The sequence below is a fragment of the Anguilla anguilla genome, chromosome 3 (genome assembly GCF_013347855.1).
Source record: "Anguilla anguilla isolate fAngAng1 chromosome 3, fAngAng1.pri, whole genome shotgun sequence".
NCBI lineage: Eukaryota > Metazoa > Chordata > Actinopteri > Anguilliformes > Anguillidae > Anguilla > Anguilla anguilla.
In genome coordinates this window covers 41,413,448-41,435,476 of record NC_049203.1, presented here as the reverse complement: position 1 = coordinate 41,435,476, position 22,029 = coordinate 41,413,448, and the positions used below count along the sequence as shown (strand labels likewise).

General features: G+C 38.3%; 1 protein-coding gene across 4 annotated transcripts; it reads right to left on the bottom strand.

Moving 5' to 3' along the window:
- Positions 1-2,935: 2,935 nt before the first annotated feature.
- On the bottom strand, positions 2,936-20,096 carry LOC118223416 (phosphomethylethanolamine N-methyltransferase-like). Of its 4 annotated transcripts, XM_035409911.1 has the most exons (13): positions 19,853-20,095; positions 17,775-17,803; positions 16,983-17,160; positions 16,154-16,309; positions 12,787-12,923; positions 12,390-12,547; positions 11,760-11,945; positions 10,884-10,973; positions 10,174-10,263; positions 7,770-7,892; positions 6,842-6,973; positions 6,608-6,724; positions 2,936-4,928 (listed from the first exon to the last, which is right to left on the bottom strand). In XM_035409911.1, exons 3-13 carry the CDS (start codon positions 17,141-17,143, stop codon positions 4,818-4,820), a joined length of 1,461 nt encoding a protein of 486 aa, XP_035265802.1. In that variant the 5' UTR covers positions 17,144-17,160; positions 17,775-17,803; positions 19,853-20,095; the 3' UTR covers positions 2,936-4,817. The 4 variants fall into 4 exon arrangements, with proteins under 4 accessions (XP_035265802.1, XP_035265799.1, XP_035265800.1 ...); XM_035409908.1 differs by lacking the exon at positions 17,775-17,803 and having other exon boundaries at positions 16,983-17,163; positions 19,853-20,096; XM_035409909.1 differs by lacking the exon at positions 17,775-17,803 and having other exon boundaries at positions 19,853-20,096.
- Between the last annotated feature and the right edge of the window lie 1,933 nt (positions 20,097-22,029).

Below are 22,029 nucleotides of genomic sequence, written 5' to 3'. Positions count from 1 at the left end.
CCATAGTCCTTGTATTTTAACAAATATTAACATATATTTTAAAACATTACAGTTTTAGTACATAACACTAAAACTCTTTAATTATGCATTCAGCGTGTGATATATACCTTATGGTCTGGTATCCAACCCTGTGGGTGCCAGTGCTGGCCATGACCATTAGCCCCAGAGGGCGGCACATAATTGACTGTAGCAGGGACAGAGGCCTTCAGCCATTTAGATTGTCTGTGTCTCATAATTTCCTAGTGACTCCTCTTGTGGATCAGCCAGCTTCCTGTCTGCCTGTACCAACAACTGTGCATTGAGTGTATTCCTCCAGTGCAGTGACTGGAGGAACAGGCAATGTACTGTGGAGTGAAAATAAGTGTGACTGGCAGCATAGCCTTAGGAAAAGTGCAGTTAGGTCCAGTCTAAAGCAGTGAAGAATTCTTTATCAGCATAGTTACTGTAGCACCCCCATGATTTTGACATTCATAGTGACCCTGCCAGTGCCAATAGTGGCCAGCCAGCAGCTCTGACTAAATTACATTACAGGCATTTACCAGATGCTCTTATCCAGAGAGACTTGCACACCTTTTTTACATAGCATTTATATTGCATCCATTTATACAGCTGGATATATACCAAAGCAATGCAGGTTAAGTACCTTGCTCAAGGGTACAACGGCAGTGTCCTACCTGGGATTCGAACCTGTGACCTTTTAGGTTACATGACCTGCTCCTTACCTCTTATACTACACTGCCGCCCACTAAGTACCCTGTGATGCCAGGAGATGCCATAGTATTGGGACAGAGAGCTGCTTCTCTGTCAGACTTTCCTGTCTGTCAAATATTACTGTCAGATTCAGTATATTTATCAGGGCTGTAGTACTCGAGTCCGGTCTCGATCTAGAGACCAATTTTTGATAGTCTTGGACTCGTAGTTAATATGACTGTCTTGAATCGGTCTCACAAGACTCGTTCCGAGACAAAAAGCTGTGTTCGAAATTGCATAGTTAACGTTACATAATATTGTTTTTAGTTGTGAAGCAACTCTACAGACACTTCTGTGTGTGTGTCTGTAGAAAAAGTTTGACACCGCATTTCCGTGAAAACGAAACTTGAAAAAAAAAAAAAAAGCACACTGCTGTGTGTTGTGTGCGCCAAGCATCTATCACCGAAACAGTGAGAGTATAAGCTTTCTAACTATGTATAACATGTCTAATTTTGCTTTTGTAATTTGCGTTTTATAGGTCAGCGTAACCAAAAAGTTTCTTATCATCGCATTCACTTACGCATTCACTCTGTGGTAGCAGTAAAAGACGCTGCACCTAACGAAACGTCAACGATTTTTCATAATTTCTTTGAAAATACTATTATTGAGGACCTCTGGGTATAGCTAAGCCATATGTTTGCTGATAGAACTATCTGACAACGTTTTCTGGAGCAAAACAGAAGCAGATTGAACTGTATCATTGATTTACTGTCTCTGTCTCCATCTACTGAACAGAGAAAATTTCATCATTGCTTATGTAAGTATTACTGCTCAAAATATTTCGGTTATATACGTTATTTTTGAAATTGAGTGTCTTTTAAATAGGTTAGTGGTATTATATAATGTGGATATTTCACACTGTAATGTAAGCGTTAGTGAGTAGTGTAGTGAGTAAGTGTTTGTGACGCATGCAACAGTGATGAGGAGTGTTGGAACATTGCCAAAACGTGGTGGACAATTGAAAATTGTTTTCATATCGTCCCATCCCCATACAAGAAAACATACGAGAGTACAGAGTATAGAAATACATTCAAGAGTTAATTATTACACATTTAGGTACTGTACAGCATTGTGTGACAATATTTTTGCATTATTTTAAAATCTGATGTCAATGTTTCATCTTAAACCTTCATAAGGGGCTCATTTATATGCTTTACAATGGAGAAAAAGCATTCTATTCCTTTTTGGAGAGATTTTGGATACGTGTCTGAACCTAGCTATTTTAGACCACTGTACTGACAGAAAGCTTGTAATTACCAATAGAAAATGATTGTTGGCTGGTGTGTGCCACCTTGTGGTTTCCGGAAGATGTTTAAGTTAGAATCTTCCTGAATACACAAGGTGGCACATGCCAGCCAATAGGTAACTTGACTCAGTGCCGCGTGCCGATTTTTAACTTTTATTCATACACTTGAGCAACCCTTAAGTTTGGAATTGGCCTTAGCAAGACCCAATAAAATCATGTGTGTGACAGGAGATCCTATGGATTTGTCATTTTTGAAAGTCAGTGTACTGGCTAGTACAAAAAATTTGAATTACAACCAGAGGGACCGCCAAAGTGCTGAGTTATCCTATGCAGCTTTAGTATGACATCTATATTTTCACATTGGGCACCACTTATGTCGGCAAACCTGGGGGGGGGGGGGGGGATCAGATCAGATGTGCTTCATGTTCTTAAAGAGAGTCATTTCTATTTGGACGGCACAGACTGACAGAGCGTATCTGCAATGGCTAGTTAAAATTCTGGGATTGTGACTGGTTTGAAAGAAAACCAGCATACGCAGGGGGGCCACAGGACCAAGTTTGGGAACCCCTGGTCTCGAGGGAGATTGTTCCAGAGCCTACGGGCTGTAACTGAAACAGCACGATCTCCCTTTATCTTCAGTGTAGAGTCTGGAACAGCCAGATGTGATCTGTCTGATGACCTCAGAGGGTGACTGGTTTTGTAAGGAGACAAAAGCTCAGTTATGTACTTACGTTTCGAACCACGCAAAGCTTTAAAAGTAACGAATAAAATTTTTCAATCAACCCTGAATGCAATCGGTAACCAGTGCAAGGCTAAAAATGGGGTAATACATGATCTTTGATTTGTCCTTGGTAACAGCTTAGCCGTAAAATTTGACTGGACAGAATTTGACACTTGACAGGAAGTCCTGCTGTGAACACAACAGGCTGCATTTTGGGATAGATTTAGCTTTTGTTTAATCAAAACAAAATAATAAAATAAGGCTAGTTTTATGTATATTTGTATACATCTTGTGGAAGAAAACAGATTTTATTCAGGGGTATATCAGCACAATGTCATTAGCTGAAGGTAAGCAACTATTTTCTGGTAAGCTTTACGTCCATATGATTTTAGCATTTTAGCAAAAATCTTCTACATCTAGCCGGCTAGCTAAGACTATTTTCATTTCTATTTTGAACTAGCCTAGCTACCTAGTAAGGTGGTTTAATTTATTAAATTATCAATGATAACTAGCTGAATGAATGAAATTAAACTTATTGCCCAGGAAGCAATTTATCTTGCACAGAATGAAAAAAGATACAGCATGCAATGCAAATTTCTAAATGTAACATGCTGTGCTCATGACAGGGTTTCCTGTCAGTGCAGTCTCTCATCAGTTTTTAAACTATCTCTGGCTTTGCCCCGCTCATTATGTCACCTCCTAGAGTCTACCTTTAACTTTGCTTTGACTTCATTATATTTTTTACATGTTTTCCCCACCACAGATTCCATTTTTTTTACTGTTAAAATCAAGAGGGCCTCGCGTCCCCCTGTGAAACGTCGGCGCCCCCCTGGTCGGGCCTCCCAGGTTGGGAACCACTGTTTTAAGACATCGATTTTAGCTTTCATTTGAGAAATCCAGTTCAGGTTAAGTAGGCGGTATACTTAGTAAGAAGTAGAACTTTTTGAGCAAAAAGGCGCAATGAGAACAACTGAAGAACAAAAAGACATGGTGTTGTGTGTTCTCACGGTGCAGTGTGCGACGGCCGCCAGGGAGAACTTTTAGAAAATGTCTTTCTTGTTCTCCAACCTCCGCCTCTCAGCTATTGGTCCAAATATGACATGGTTGGTTATGTCACAGTTGAGAGTTCAGAGGGCAGACTTCACATGCTAATGTACGGAGAGTCAATGCCAATCTCTCTTCTGTAGAGATGGGATTTCTGTGAGTTCCCGCATGTTTGATGAATGGTGCTACTCGTTTTAGCAAGTCATCAAAATGTCTAGCACTCATTCGGAAATAAGAGAAGTGGACCCCCTCGTCTAAACTCCGCATTTGCCGAATGTACAGACAAAACTCTCCATTCTCCATCCTACTCTGATTTAGAGGGCGAACGTACCATCTTCTTCTTTTTTTAACTGCGACCGCAGCAATAGCTCTGTCGGCCGGTCGGTTGGTTGGGTGGTTGGTTGGTCGGTTAGTCCTAAAAAAAGTGTCCCACCCCGTAGTGGCCACAGTTTTCGCCCCAGGAGGCTGAAATTTGGCATGGCAGAGCTGAGTAACTTTCAAGGCCGATTGACCAAGAGGGGGCGTGGCAATGGGCGTGGCCTATCACAAAAAGGCGCATAACTCCCGAATGGATTCACAGATTTTCACAAGATTTTGTGGAAGGTTTGGTCATGAGTCAAAGAAGCGGTCATGTGTTTGTGTGAGGGTGTGTGCGTGTCTGCGGTCGCAGCTATTGCGGATTCACGCTTGTTTTCTTCTTTTGCGTAGCTATATAAACTAAAGCCACTTTAAACTTTTTGTTTTGTGTTGTGATCTCACATAGCCATTCTTTTTATACATCCATGGCGTAGCCGCGAGACGGAGGTCTGGGCGAGATTCCAGCCCCGGTTAATAGCTGCCTCGTAATTATTCTGCACCCCCACAGTGGCGTAGAGTGACATTAAACAGTGTGGTGTTCTCACTGAGTATACCGACAATGGTGTTCGTGGACGTGTTCACTGGTGGTTCTCAATCCTGAAGTTCTTTCTTCTTACTGAGTATACGGCCAGCTTTACTGATCCTGCAGAATTATCAAACAGTGTTTCTTTTATGTTCATGTACGAATGGAGTGAGTCCTTAGTCTCGGTCAGCATAGAACAGCCCCCAGCGCTGATCTCCTGTCGTGCAGCGCTGCAGGTTCTCGTTCCAGCCAGTCACTATAGCATTGTAGTCTTCTTCAGAAAATTCCTGGTAGAAAAATTTAAATAATTAAATACATTTCAACTATACAAGGTATGCAATCCTTGAATAATCTGTTAAAATGCCACAAAAAAACAATTCATTGTAACTGCTGTATGAGGTCTGGAATCATGGAATTCCCCTAGCAATGATGAAGGGACAAATGCTCCATTGGCTTCAACGGGGAAAACATAGATTTAAATAAAACAATTGACCTCTGGTTTGTCAGTGGCATTACATTTTGTAATGGTCATGGGATGGCCATTGGCAAGATCAAATGAACGTTGACAGTGTATGAAAGGAACAGTATTTAGTGTGTAAATCAAATATTAAAATATAATTTAGTTATCTACAGCATTCTGTCCAAATTTTATTGAGTTGGCACACTATCATTGAAATGTAAAATGTCAAGTAACAGTAATTAACAATACTTTATCTTTTGGAAGCACATGGCCATATTTATGTGACTACCATGAAATACCAACTTTCAGAAAAGTAGTCTACCAAATTTAGAATCTTAGCTACAGCCTACACAGAAACAAAGTTATAGAAAACAAATTGTCCACATACTTAAATACTTAATTTAGGCTAAATTTAGCATAATATTAGCGAGAGTTCCTGCACGATTAACAGGAAATTAGCCAGATGGTTAAATAGCCTCACTAATGTTAACTGCTTTGACCATGGCACTGGTAGGCACTAGTCTGTATTACCCAAATATGATTGCTTCAGATTGCTTCTTTTTCCAATCTAACTCAGTAACCTCACTTGGTCTCACAAAAATGTCAATTTCTATCATTTTTTAAATTTATATTACAACTGCCAACTCTTCTCTGTGTCCATTTCTCCATAGAAGCCACCAAATTCTTATTCCATACCACCTGCATAAATGTATTCCCCAGTCACAGGGAGGGAAATACGACTCATGATTGGAATATTGTTTGAATTATGATTGGTTAACTGGCAAAAATATGAATTGGGTATAGAATCAGAAATTTGACAGATTGAGATTGTCAGTGTGGCTTTTAATAAACCATGGCTGTGCAGCAGTTTACTGCTAATTTTGACTAAATAGTGTATAGTAAAACCTTAATAAAAGATACAGAATATACTTTATCCTTGACCAGAAGATCATATTCTCATTACTGACAACTCAAATTCCCTCTCAGTGCAGAAATGGTATATTTTCCGTATGAGAACCTGTGGCTATCATGCTGCTTATTTCCAATGACAATTTACTGAATGACAAAAACAGCCTACAAGATTGGAGTTTAATATTGCATTACTACAAAACTGAAGTACTACTGATTCTGTGGACAAATATTTTATACTTTCACTGAATTTCTGTATCTGACTCAGATATTATGGGATGCATTTAAGGGCTTCATGATAAATAATTCAGTTACATTTACATTAGCCTTAATAAGATACAAGAAAAGAACATGGTGTCCAAAGTTTTTTAAATGTTCTTCGCATAACTGGCATCACATGTGTACATTCATATATGTAATACATTTTTTTTGCCCTGTGTGTCCTACAATTGGCAACTATGAACAGATTTATTTGAACTGTTATTTGTTGAAGGAGACGTTGAAATAAAATTTTTTTAAAAAGGTTTTAAGGACTGCGAGTCAGTGACCATTATGGAATTTCTGTGAGGAACCCTGAAAAGTGTTAAACTTATTTACCTTTATGTACTCCTCTCGTATCGCCTCTGCCTTCTCCAGTTCTATCCGGACCACCTGTATAAACTGTGAGGTCCTGTCCTCTGCGCGGACACGAGAGAACCCAGCTTGTTCCAGGAACTGGAAAAAACAAAACCATGTACTGCATGCAGCCATTTATATACTACAGCTCTGCGTTGCTCAGTACTCTTGGAAATATATTTGTCACTATTTTCAAAGCACATGTGCATGGAGTACCTTCCCATATTGTGGTGGGGTGAACAGGATGTACCCCCTTTGTTTGACATATTCTTGGAATTCTGGTGACCATGGCATCTCCCCACAGCAGTAGTCACTGATCAGCACTTTCCCACCAGGCTTCAGCCATGACTGCAAACAAAACACACACTAACTCAATGAGAGGCTGAAACACACACACACTAACTCAATGAGAGGCTGAAACACACACGCTAACTCAATGAGAGGCTAAAACACACACACTAACTCAATGAGAGGCTAAAACACACACACTAACTCAATGAGAGGCTAAAACACACACACTAACTCAATGAGAGGCTAAAACACACACACTAACTCAATGAGAGGCTGAAACACACTAACTCAATGAGAGGCTAAAACACACACAAACCCAATGAGAGGCTAAAACACACACACAGTCAATGAGGGACTAAAATACAATTCATACAAATGTAATGACTGAACTCATGTCAAGTTGGGAGATTAAAGCACAACTTATAATCACTAAATTATAAAGTTTAAAACACATTACGCATTCATTTGATGAGAGATACAAAAACAACATTAACTATTCTTGCCAAGCAGGCACAGTTTCTATGTGCGATGAAGCATATTTTGATTAGTTAGGGAAGTTTCTGATGGCCTGCTGGCTTTACAGTGGATTAGAGACAAGAAGTCATTGAAGGCAAGATCATAAACTTTAAGTAACTCCAAAGAAACTTGTGCAGTGACAATACATTTCCTGGAATCAAAATAATATCAAGTAATCACAGAAAGAGAACCATCCCTTTATTGTTATGTGTCAAATAATGAACGTACCTTATGGGAACCAAATTTAGTGCATTATTTTTATTTTTTAAAGAAAAATGGGAAATTATCCTGTACTTTACTCATGAGGCATTATGGATTATAGATGTGAAATACTCACATAGAAGCTTTTGAAGAGCTTAAGCTTGTCAGCAATGTGTAGTATAGTGTCCCTACTGTATATCACATCAAAAGACCCTTCTTTGAAGACCCTCCTGGTGGCATCTCCCACTTCAAACTGAACCTGGATAAAATACAAATTGCAAATTAAAAACTGTTATAATATGTGAACATCACCCAGGTTTGCACTGAATCTAATTCACCCTAGAATACATTAATGGACCACACACCAATAGAGCAAAAGCAATGTGTTTTTCTTGCCGTTTACATCACTATCACCTACAGTAGTTAGTCACTATACACTGCCTTCCAAATGTATGGGAATAGTGGTGTGAAATTTGTTATTTTTTCTTTATACTTAAGTTGTTTGGATGTGAAATCAATATGTTCAACAGATGAGACAAAAATACTGACAATCAACTTTTATTTCATGTTTCCCCCCATTTTCAGCTGTGCAAAATAACTCAATGATGACTTACAAGAGTTAACTTTTGCTCAGGTGTTTCCTTTTACATGGCTTGTTCACACATAAGAACAGTGAGTGTCTGGTCTTGGCTTTAGCCTTTGTTTTCATCTGTGGTGATGGCATTTGGAGTCAGGAGACACGCATAATCATGAAGACCAGAGAACTAACTATGGCTGAAAAACAACTCATCTGTAAGCTGATTGGACAGGAGAATGTATTAAGAAGACAAGTTTCCTCCCCAAAACAAGGATCAACTGAAAGCAGCTGCAGTGAAGGCCTGGAAAAGTATTTCCAAAGAATATACCACCAGAAGTTTGGTGATGTCAATGGGTTGTAGACTTGACGCAGTTATTGCATTTAAGGGTTACACAACTAATATACTGGTCATGTAGCCCTTAAATGCAGTAACATTAGACATTATTGCTTTGATTTACTTTTAACTTCATCCATTGACTTTATTTTACAAAAACGGGGATCTCAACAAAAAAAAAACACTGTTTCTGTAAAATGTACAACAAACATGTGAATACCATGAAGTAATAGCTTATTGTCTCATATTAATCTCAAATCCAAATGCCTTGAGTATATATCAAAAATAACAAATTTCACTCTACTATTCCTATACTTTTGGAAGGCACAGCCCCAATCTCTCAGTTGGTAACTTATCACACACTTGGTGTGGTTCATTAGCAGTTGAAATCCAATTTATCCAACCCAAGTAAATTAAAAATAATTTGCAGATGTGACACTTTTTTAAAGCACATATTTATGGAAGAGAGTTCAATGGAAAGGATACATCACTTGGAAACATATTCATTTTTGAGCGTCTACGTATGCATATGAATATTTATTATTATTATTATTCAGGGGCCGCTGGGTGGTACATCCTGTTAAGGCACTATTCTAGTGCATGGATGGATCTGATGTTCTGGCATCAAACCTAGACCATGCCAGTACTGACTATGGCCAGCAGCCCCACAGGGTGGCGCACACTTGGCTCTGGTGCTGTCCAGGGAAGGGTTTCAGCAGGCCCAGATGGTAGAATAGCATCTCATTGCACACCAGTGACCCCCTCTGGGTGATAGGGAACCCACAAGTTATGCGGCACATGAAATACCATTCTCTGACTTTGCATGAACCAAACTTGCCAACTTTGATGTGAAAAGAAGCTGGGACTGGTATTATGTGCCTTGAAAGTTTGAAAGTGCTCCAGCGTGAGCGTCACTCCAAATTGAGGTGAAAAATGGGGATCTATCTTTTGTATAAATGGAATACCGATATACCAAATATTGATCAGCACATTGTTAAGAAAAGTTACACCTAATTTTGTGGTGTTCTCTTTTTCTATACATTTGGTTGTGTAATGTAATTCAATAGAGGTGACATAACACTCTATCCACCTGCACACTCCTCCTCCTCCACCCCATTTTAGTTCTCAGTTTGAAAGAACATTTCATATACCATGCCACAGTCTGATAAGACAAGGCTATAAATCTTCTTTCTTGACTTGTACAGTAGTAAGTAGGCCTCATGAAAGTTGTATTCTGAATTCAATTTGACTGAAGTGTCTTTAGTTTTCTGATATTTGGGAAAACGTGGTTGAATGCAAGAGATATGTTCATTATTTTCTATGCATATGTTTCGCCTAAGTCGGCAAAAACAAAACAAATGGAGCACTTGTGGGTAAAAAATGTAAGCTAAATGCCTAATTTATTTTAATAAAACATTTGCAATTTGTAACACTGTGTTGACATTTGCCTCATTATGATTATGAGTATTAGTATTATATCATTATTATAGGCTATTCAACAAGTTTATAAGCTAGTCTACAATATTTTTATTTGAAATTTGAATATATATATATATATATAGGATATTTCCAAATTATTGATGCTTGAAAGAGGCAGCGATGCTGAGCCTATTAGACGTGGAAACTTACTGAAGGTAGGTTCTCCTTCATGGCTCTCTCAGTTGCAATCTCCACCATATTTGAAGACAAATCCATGCCAAGTACTTTCACACCAAATGTCTGTAAAATAAACACATGAAAACTGCTTCAAATGGTACAGCCAACTAACACATTCCCAAGCCAATTAAAAGACTAAAGGTAGGAATTGTGTTTTCTATTATTATTTTTCAAATTAAAGTTTATGAAAATGCATTTTCTCTTCAACTTCCTGTTCAGCTTACTGAAACTATAGTCTAGCTATAATGCATTTCTTTCTCTCATGCCTGCAACCATGTGAAAGCCATTCATTGCAGTACAAGGAAATAAGGCAGCAGGGGAAGAGGAAAAATAATGGATTATTCTCTGTTAAATGTAGCAAAATATTGAAGTTGTCATTGTGATGTAAATGGATTAATGCACTCAGGACACCTGTGTGCACATGCCCTGATACCCCACATTGCATCAAGGCAAAAACACCCATTCAAATGCCCATCTAATTGCTGCTGTGAAGGGTAGGGAAACTCTACAGGAAATTGCATGTGCTATTTTTTTCCCCAGACATGCAGATGCAAATAGATGGACATGAAATAAGGTTGATAAAAAATGGAGCTTGCAAGTGTTAAATTTAGGACATCACTAAATCCAAATACCAAAGCTATCCACATTGCCAAAGCATGTGCTGTGTTGAACTTTGTGCTCACCCTTGCCATGTAGAAGTCTCCACCCCCGATTCCACAGCCCACATCCAAAACGATTTGTCCAGGAGACAAATTCAGAAGGTCTACAAACTCCTTTGTTCACCCACATCAAGACCGCATTAAAGAGACAAGATGTACATATTTATATTTTTTTAACCTGTGTGCTAAAAGAGTGTCATAGAGAAAAAAAACGTTTTAAATAATATAATAAACTTGATGTTATCATATTATCAAATACTAAACCTTTAAATGTTAGTCAACATTTAAAAACATTCATGTAGTACTGTAATACAAATATTCATAGTTCTAATAGCTGGCAAGGGCAAAGTTGGATATCATGGAACAGGACAGATCCAGAGCAACAGAGATGAGAAACAAAAACATACATTAAACCACCCAAATGGTAAAAGGTGTTGCGTCTTCAGTTATGATAACACTTTCGTTTCCAGAAGTGTTTCTACTTCAAATTCAGTTTCACAAAAATAAAACGTATTCCTTTATTGGACAACATTCGGACACAATCTGTATCCATCATTTAGCCATGATCCTTTATGAATAAAAGAACATAAAGTTCAGAGCCAGGTTCAAAAATAGACTTCAGCCAGTGCTGCATGAACTTTATACTGCAGCCAATGACATGTATCTAGATGTGTTAAATTATATATTAACTTATTAATTATATAATAACTTAAGATATTCACATCATGAAAGCAAATGAAAGTCTATTGTTCTCATACATGTATATAAAAGATGAAAAAACTTATGTGCATTAACTTGTGTTTTCACCATTTATTAATGAACCATTTTACCACAAAGAGAACTTAAACGCTCTTAAACTCTTGCTGTGAGAGCCTGCCCTTTAGTTGTGGATGAGCTTGCCTTGGTGGTGCTAGGTCCTCCTGTGCTGACATATCCATTTCCAAAGATCTTCTCATATCTGAGGATACCTCGCCGGGAGTACTGTTGGTTGTCCAGGAAATCTTGGAATGTGTTAAAGCCCTTGTGGCACTCACTGCGTGGGACCTTCTGCATCAGCCAACACACCTGGTTTGGATTATTCTTCATCTGGAAAAGTGGAAGAAGCACCACTATAATTACTTTCTAATTTGCCAAACATTAAGACTCACTGATTGTCCTCAAAAGTCATTTACCTCATATTAAAGAATCTAGTTCCATCACTCTTAAATTAAATTAGGCCACAATGGCCTGGATCTAGTGTAACACTGCTTAAACTGGAATAATTATTTAATGGCTATTTAAGTATTTATTATCTTTATTTTCAATTTATAAATGTAATTTTAAAAGTAAATGCTAATGATGTCTGATTGATCCACTTACCTATTACAATGACAATGCTACAATGATACATTTTACAAGATTCCTTGCATTAGTTTCTCCAATTAATGGCCAGGCACCCAAATTTGTTTTAATTGACAGACATGCCACTCCTTCTGTTGTAACTAATTCTCAATTGGACAGTTGGCACAGATAGAATACTCAGCTATTCACCTTGATGTAGGTCTGCACTGATTTACTCATGACTACTTCAAAACCGAAAGCTTGCTCCCCTCCTTCTCCCATCTCCTTCTGCAGGGCAGATGTCATGAGATGGTTGTATTCAGCTGGTGAGCGGAAATGAGTAGGATCAAAATCTCTCTTGCCGTCTCCTGTGTAGAGAAATTGAATACGTTGTCAGAAACTCTTTGAGGCTCTTTAGTATTTTATAATTGAATACTTTGGTAGTGACTAATACTATGCACACAAAATTAAGAACTTTGTCTATATCAACTGAAATGAACAGAGTACTCAATTAAGCACTGCTTAATAGTTATCATAATTAAAGATCAAGAAAGCTATTATACAATTTGCAAAACAGCCAAAGCAGTAAAAACATAAAATACTCAACCTGCTTGGTAAAAGCAGGACTCCCGGAAGAAGAGGTAACCCCCTGGCTGAAGCCAAAGCAGCATGTTCTTTACAAGGGAAACCAGCTCCTCATTGCTCAGGTACATCATCAGCCAGTTTGAAAAGATAAAGCCAAAGCTGTGGCAGACATATCAGCAAAAGATTTAGCCCAGATAAGTAATCAGTATCTCAATAAATCATTTTCAGGCAACACCATATAATGCTCCATGTAATGTATTGTCAAAAATGTGTTATATGTAGTATTACCATAAAGTGTACATTATGACCTATGGGTTTTGCACCTCCCTTAAAGTTTACTGTACTTGTTAGGAGCGAACCACATGCACCTATGAGAGACGGAGGGTGCAAGTTTTAAATTAACCCGTCTGAAAAGTAACCAGCATTCTGATGAAGGTCAAAACGTTAACTGTTTTAATGGCAAAGTAAATACAATTATTTGTTTTTCATTTGATTGAATTACAAGCATAGCAGAACGTTGTACTAGTTGCATAGGTCAAAAAGCATTGCTGATGGCTTGAATAGAGAGTACAGCATTAGTTTGGCCATGTGAACATTTGTAACTGTAGAATATTTTTAATTCATGTTTTTGTCATGGACTAGTTTTGTGATCATGTTAAATAACTATAAAAAATCTTGTTACCCTCATAATGATATAGCCAGAGTTTCAGAGTCCACTGTATTATTATTATTTTTGGGAAAGGAGGGGGGGGGGGGGGCATCAATCCAGGGATCACAATCCTTGCCCTATAGAAGATCAGCCAGCTAACAGCAGCCATATATCATTTGATCTTGGACATTTCAGTCCAGAAATGTAAAAAGTCTGCAGCTCACACTGCACTGGTTCATATTCTCACAGACTCAACACTTTAGGCCAGGACTTTCCAGGAGTGCGGCAAACTGAGTACCTAGCCAGTACGTACAGCTGGAAATCTACTTGCAATGAATGAAAAATGTTGCAAAGGGACCTGCAAATGTTAATGGAGTGCATCATTAGGCTGTCCTTGACCGTATAACAAGTTATAAAAATGCTTAAAATTTATATGCTATTTGGTTACATGGTGATATTGTGAACTGTTATGAGCACAAAAACATGACTCTTGCACCATGGTTGCTTGCAGTGAATAGATATTATGTGGGCTGAAACAATTGTCTGTAGCGTGTCTTGACAAAATACTGCGGAAAAAGGTTGCATTAAGTAAAATGTGGCCATATCAGCTGCAATTTTTGATGACTATTTGCTATTTGCTTAATTTATCTGTATCTTACATATTGAAATATTGTCTGGGAGAGTGCATGCAATTCTTTAAAAAATAATTGTTAACCTTCAGAAAAGCTTTTCTAGAAGAACCACAATCTATAGTAATTATTTTAAAAAATACAAATATTAACCATATGACAAAAACATGCATTATAAAATAATTTTAAAATGTTTTATATCTTCCCTCATCTCTATCCAGAAACTTCTAAAAAAAATTTGTCTTCGGTTTTCAGCTTCACTCTTCCTTTAGCTGAAATCCAATTACTTATTTTATTACATTACAAATTTTTTTTTATTTTTTTTTTTACAATTTTCAAATGTACAATTTTCATTCAAATAGTAAGATGCCCTCTTATGGAACACTGTAAAGCATCTTGCTTAAAATTGTACTTCATTGACTTCATAGTTATTATAAACATTGTTTTAAAAGGCAATGTAGCCAATTATGTTCATTTAGCTTGAAATGTCTATTCTCATTGTTGAAAAGGTTTATATACACTCCACGGCCACTTCATTAGGTACATGCTAGTGTGGTCTTCTGCTGCTGTAGCCCATCTGCTTCAAGGTTCGATATATTGTGCGTTCAGAGATGCCTCTCTGCATACCTCGGTTGTAACGAGTGGTTATTTGAGTCACTGTTGCCTTTCTATCAGCTCGAACCAGTCTGGCCATTCTCCTCTGACCTCTGCCATCAACAAGGCATTTTTACCCAGAGAACTGCCGCTCACTGGATATTTTCTCTTTTTCGAACCATTCTCTGTAAACCCTAGAGATGGTTGTGCGTGAAAATCCCAGCAGTTTCTGAAATACTTAAACCAGCCCGTCTGGCACCAACAACCATGCCACGTTCAAAGTCACTTAAATCACCTTTCTTCCCCATTCTGATGCTTGGTTTGAACTTCAGCAGTTCGTCTTGACCATGTCTACATGCCTAAATGCATTGCGTTGCTGCCACATGATTGGCTAATTAGATATTTGCGTTAACGAGCAATTGAACAGGTGTACCTAATGAAGTGGCCGGTGAGTGTATGTACCATACAGTGAACTCCATAATGTTTGGGACAAAGACATATATATTTTTTCTTTATTTGGCTCTGTACTCCACAATTACTATCGCCGCACTAACCGAAGCAAGCTAGTTTCGTGTCATGCACAGAAGCCATCTGCATATAGTCAGTAGATGCATTACCTTGCTCCTCCTATCCGAATATTACGTTATAGCATTGACACGAGCATAGTTGGCAAACTAACTAGAACAAGACCAAGTAATCCGTTGCACAAGATTACCCAATCTGTGGGCAGGTCCAGCCCCGGTCGTGTTGCTTGACAGGAGGTCTTGCCATTTTGAAAAGTGGCATTATATAATGAAGAAGGGAGTTCGGAAATAAAAACGCCATTCGGAAATACGTCATTCGGAAAAGTGTCATTATGAAATGAAAAAAGCCATTTGGAAATACAACATGAAATAATTAAATAGCCATTAGATGGGAATTATTTAATTATTTCAAAATAAAATTAAGTATTTAATTATTTATTTATTTAAAGGATTTATTTATTTAATTAATTTTGGCGCATTTAGTCCTCCATATAACTCTCTTTCTTTTACTTTCTCTTTTACTAATTTTCTCCTTCTGAAATTAATTTATTCCTTTTTTTTTTTTTAACCTTTGTTAACAATCGGTAAATGCATTTATTTCAATGTCACATTTTGGATCATTTTGAATGCTGAGGTGCATTATATGCCCCATGGAGTTATTTTTATCTCGCCAACAGACAACATTATAGAACAGTGTTTCTCAACCCTGCTCCTGGGGACCCACTGCCCTGCATGTTTTAGATGTTTCCCTGCTCCAACACACCTGATTCAAATGAATGGCTCGTCATCAACCTCTGCAGAAGCCTGATAACGAGCCATTCATTTGAATCAGGTGTGTTGGAGCAGGCAGACATCTAAAACATGCAACCAGGGTTGAGAAACACTGTTATAGAACATCCATACACACAGTATGCATTAGATAATCAGTATTTAAGGTGGATTAATGAGATATTGTGATGTAGAATTTGGTGTATGGTTATTGCCAATGGTCACCTGTTCTTGGAGAAATTCAACTGGGTGACATCTGAATGGATGAAGTCTACATTTCTATGGTGACTGTTGTCCTGCTTGTTTTTTTCCACAAATTTCTCCATGAAGTCCACAGCTGTTACGTGGTCAGCATACTGGGCAAAGTGATGAGTGAACCGCCTGCAGAGTTAAAAGCCGATGACAATGATGGTTCATTTAGTGGCAATCAAATGCTGGAGGGCCACAGTGCCTGCTGGTGTTTGGTGTGTTCTTGTTTCTTTGAGTGCTACAGTCCACATACTGTACCTTGTTTTCTAGGCCTAAAATAGGACTGGAGTTCAAGACCCTGGGGTTAGAGGAATCATGGCAGTAATATAGGTCTCATTCATATCCTATCAGACATAAACAGCCTCAGCTGATTTAACTTCTGGTTCATAAAACTCAAATGACTGCACAAAACAGTCTTGAATTCATCAATAATTAATCAATTATAGAAAAATCTGAATGCGCCCAGACTGGCAAGTTTTGGCTAATGCACAATACATTGATTAGCATAAAATAAGAAGGCAGGGATGCAAATTGCAATAGTAGTAATCCACACAAAGTTTGCCAAATACATTGGCTACAGTAAAACATTAACTGTTCTCATGGAAAATGATTAATATTAACACAACAAGAATGACCCTCTCAAATGATGTGATACGTCTTGTACCAATACTAGTTGATTACAAACATCTGTCATGATGACTAGTTTGTGCACAAACAAAAGTGACAGTATTCACTCCAACTTTATGATACAGAGATATAGCCAGGTAGAGAGAAGGACAGACAGGCAATTGGAAACATGGCTGACCCAATGCCAGCCCCCAGCTCCAGCAAACGGGTGCCCTGCAGATTTGGCAGCAGGCCCATTATCTCAGGAAGCTCATGCTGAGTCAGTAGTAGTGCACTGGAGTCCAGCATCATCTCTTCTACCGAGGCGTCATGCGAATGCTCTTGCCAGAACTTCATCATCTCACTCCTTGAAAGCCCTACTTAAAAAATCAGATGTATTTATTTTAGCGCATCATACAGATAATATGGCATGTTGTTCTAAATACATCACAGCAGAAACAAAAATACAATACATGTACAGAGAAATCAGAACAGCAAAAAAACAGACATACTGCAATTGTGTGATAACGGCATTTGTGGGCATTGTAGTAGCTATAGGAAGTATTAAAAACACTGCCTTCCTAGTATTAAAAATTTGTTTAAAAACCCATAGAAACTATTTTTAAACTCTTTGCTGCAAAATTTGCAAGAAAGCAAGTGAAATTATCTTATTTCATTTGGAGATCTCCATTCACCCTGCACCACACAGGTTACTTTTGTTTCTGCAAAAGAGCAATTGGAGGTGTAAATCGGACAGTCTGTCATCAAAGAAATTTATGAATAGTGTTATATTGGGGGGGGGGGGGCGCTCTGGAGCTGAAGTGGACAGATTTATACAAATTGTGAACTCCGTCAATCCACATTTAGAATTTACCACTGAACATAGCCGAACCTCTTCATTTTTAAGACATCACTGTTTATAATAATATCCTTGCATTTATATAGCACCTTTCGAAATGCTCAAAGTGCCCTACAGTCAGGGGGAACTCACCTCACCCACCACCAATGCGTAGCACCCACCTGGGTGATTCAAGGCAGCCATTTTGTGCCAGAAAGCTCACCACACATTAGCGAAGGTGGAGAGGGAGAGAACAAATTATAAGGCGAAGGGGGACACACTTAAAACTATATATCTCCATAAACCAGTCAGTAGAAACTAGGGATTCTGTGTTTCAACGTGTTCCAGCAGCCAGCCGTACAGGCGTACTGATTAATAAGGGCACTTGGCTAGGTAATTTCAAATGTTCAATACTGTCTTTATAATATGCACATTGCAGGCCCATTGCTTCATTCTTCCGCATCCTATTCCTTCAGATTCTGTGTCCACATGTTCCATAAATGCATGCTGACTAATACGTAAATGGTTGCCTTCTAAATACTTGGTCATGGTGTCATTCTTATGGTTGACATCCTGGTTATACTTTTTAATATAATTAGTTAGTTCCTCCATAGCTTATACTTGTACTAACTCCTCAGTAATATATGCATGCTCTAGAGAGTCTGTGGTCCCCAATTGTGATGTTGTCCTGAGTGAGAGCTGCCTCTAAGTAGCCTATTCATTTGCACAAAGAACTTTTAGACTGATCGGAAGTATCTACTTGCACCAAGCACTTTAACTCTGTGTGTGTAACTACCACTAGACTTATCACTGTGTTGCTGTGGAGTGATGGGATGGCACTATAGACAATTTGACTGTAAAACTGTATGATTAGGCCCTAGCTGGCAAGTGTGTAATTTATGGAACTCCTCTTACTATCATCTTGTGTGCTTTGAAGTATATGCGTGCATATATGGTAGATATTCTGAATCAGATTGGTGCTACGTGCCAATGACTTCTGATGGACAAGTTGCAATTTAGCTTTCTATTCATGCTGTCAAATTTCTTCTTCATGGTGTATGCATAGACTCGATTAGCCAGTTAGTATTCTGATAAAAATGATGACCAGTGATTTATCTACAAATCCATGTCCGTGAATGTTTTTTTATCCAGTATTGTGAAAATAAAACTGTTATTCCTTTGTGTACCTCAGCCTCTGCCTTGTTCGTTCAGTGCACACACACCTAGCCGGGTCTTACTGTATGTCACAGTTGGTGCCACCAGGGTCTCCCACCCTTTATAACTGGGAGTGGCAAAGTCTGCTACTCTTGAAACCTGGTTACCCGGGGGTGCCTAGCCCCTCCTGTGGGCCACATACCTAAAATGGTTTCAGCCTATATTAAAATGTAGCAATGGTGTGGTCTACAAGTGCCTAAAGCGGACCAGCCTACATGTTTTTACAAGGTGGAATGGTTTGTGAGTGACTTTGAAATTGTAATAAACCTGTGAGGGGGGATATAACGGGTAGCATTGGGTGATACCGTATAATGCAGGGCAGTGGATGCAGCATGCGTATAAAGTGGATTCCCTTTTGTCAATACCAAACAGAAAAGTGTCTTGGACCATACTTTTTTCTTCAAAAGAAAAACAATGCCTATTCTTAAAATAACAGACCAGTTTTACTTGACAATAATTTAAATGTGTATACTAGCAGACAGTATCATCGATGAAAAAACCCAGATATTTATGTGATGACATAAAAATATCAAAAAATACACGATTAAACAAAAGCCTGTGCATATACGTGGTCTTCGTGTACAACAGGGAACAGGGGAACCGAGCAAACCGATGCCTAAGACGTTGTAGCCAGCCTAGTTATTTCTGCCAAAGCATTTTGATGATAGACATTTTAACTTGACGAATTACCTTATTGCTAACTTTGTGCCTTTATCGCAAAATAATATCTTTATGAAGACATGAGCGAATACTGACGTAGTCTATAAATGTGAGGTGATGCCTCATCACGACAGTAACATGTCATCATACTGTACAGTTCAGCACAGACATGCTATGCAACAAATCAGGCATTAGCCTACCGAGGCCGGACGAACCATGAATGCGTCAGACCGATGAAGTTGGATACATATCGTTTAAGTCAGACCTTTCTTCATCGTGCTCAATGCAAAACCGAAAAAGGATCAAATCGTCGACATCCAGGAACAAAACACGTGCTACCAAAAAAGGCTACTTACCTTCTTCCATAATTTGAAATAGTCAGCGACTAATTTCAGTACTGCTTGCAATTATAACAGTTAATAAGCTTTTATATAACTGTTTGTCCACTCTTGAAACTCTTGAAATTTAACAGCTGATGAGCTGTAACCAGCCAGCTGTTCAGCAAGTTCTGTCAAACAGGCTACAGTAGGCTACCCAGGCAAGCCTGCTTCTGCGTCCAAATGCGAGACAAAACGGTGAGAACGGGTTTTCTTACATTCACTTGGTTTTCTTATTTACTATTTAAGCTGGTCAATGTGACGCCCCCTGGGCTATCCATTTGTGATTGGACACAGGGAGTTGAGAGAGAAATGTCATACACTGTTTTAGCGAACTGAGTAAATGCGTTGAGGTGATTGGTGGAAACGATTCAGCCATCATATGTTTGAACATGATGATTGGTGCTACGCGGTGCACAGCTTCGGTATTCGCAGACCCAACAACCAAGATACTTGAATACCCTCTGTCTGCACTATTGAGAAAATCTGTTTGTGCTGAGATATTAAAGAATAGCTCTCAGAACTCAACATTTAGCTGAAGCTGCAATAGACTGACTAGTTAGAGGCGGACATGAACCCAGTAGGTCACTGTATTTTTAAGCTCGAAATAATTGCCATGTGAACTTCTTCCCCCACATCCTGAGTAGACGACTCGGAATGTTTAACACCCCGTGGCAATGGCATAGGAAAGCTACCAACATTGTTAACTCAACGCTCGAAAGGGACCACGTCAGTTAAAATAAATGGACTGGCAAATGATGTTTCAAATGTATCCTTAGCTTGGCTCTTTTTAAAAGAATGTAGGCCTATACACAGGCATAGAATTAATGTATTAATGTATTAATAGTATATCCGTTTAAATATATTGGCTAAATGAACACTGTCTGCAAATACCAGAGGCATAATTTTAAAAAGCATCTTTGATATACAAAATGCATATCTTAAAATGCATAGTGTGCATAGTTATAAAATATTAAAAGTAACCAAACATTCTGAAAAGAGACTATTTGTGATGAAATTCTTTTAGTTTTCAAAACATCTGCAACTCCTGAAAGTATGACAGAATAAGATCACTACATGACTATAAGTCCTCCTTTTTATGTGGCAATGACACTGGGATACTTCATGGTAAATTTCCCCTCCACATACGGCAGATTGAAATATTATTTAGATGAGGAAGCTGTAAGAAAATGCAGTGTGTGCCTTGATAGCCTAAGTATGATTTGCTGTTTGTTGTCTGGTCTGATAGTATATTGAATTTTCAGGCCATTTAGCATTTAGCTGCCGCTAGCAGCTATATAAAATATATAAACTACAGCCGAGTATACTGTTAACCATCATCTTTAAACAAGCTTCACCTCTGACATAACAACCCAAGGGAACAATGAACATAAGACTCTTACATGTAATGCATTTAGGAGTACTGAAGCTGTGGAAATTTTTATCTTTTTGGGAATTAAATTGATTATATAAGCAGACTTGAAGTGCTTATATTGTAATTTAGACTGCATTGCAAACTGTGGCTCATCTGAAAATATATGATGTAGCTGCACAAGTCTTTTTAAGCACACTTTACTTAAGTTGAAAAGATGGAAGCTTTTGGCATGGAAAAGGCTGGTCTTTCTGAAAAGACAGGACAACTTATGCATTCTTCAAAAATAGTTAATAGGTAATCAAGAAGCAACAACACAATGCTACATGGTGGATAGATTTAACCAATGTGTCTATAACAATTGATATTCATGATATATGAAACTCAAATGAAGCAAAAGATCCGTCATGAAATGAAGCAAAAGATCTCTCAAAAATGACAAAGCAATCCTGACTTTATATTTTCCATTGGACCATACAGAGGTGCTCTAAGTGGTCAAAGTACAGAATGTCAAAGTCTGGAGCCATGGTGACTCCCATGGCAATCCTTTCAATCAATTTAATTTATTGATGTTCAAAAAGTTATCATTTTTATTAGTACCAAATCTAGCCAGATAAAGGCTAAATTTAGTCGGCAGTTTGAGAGAATCCTGGGGTTAGCCTACAAAAATATTCAAAATAAATTCCCCCCCCCCCCCCCCCCCCCCCCCCCATGTGAGGGATATACAGTAAGGTTACATTAAGGTGATCTTGGATAAGATCTGGAAGAACAGGTACACTAGGCT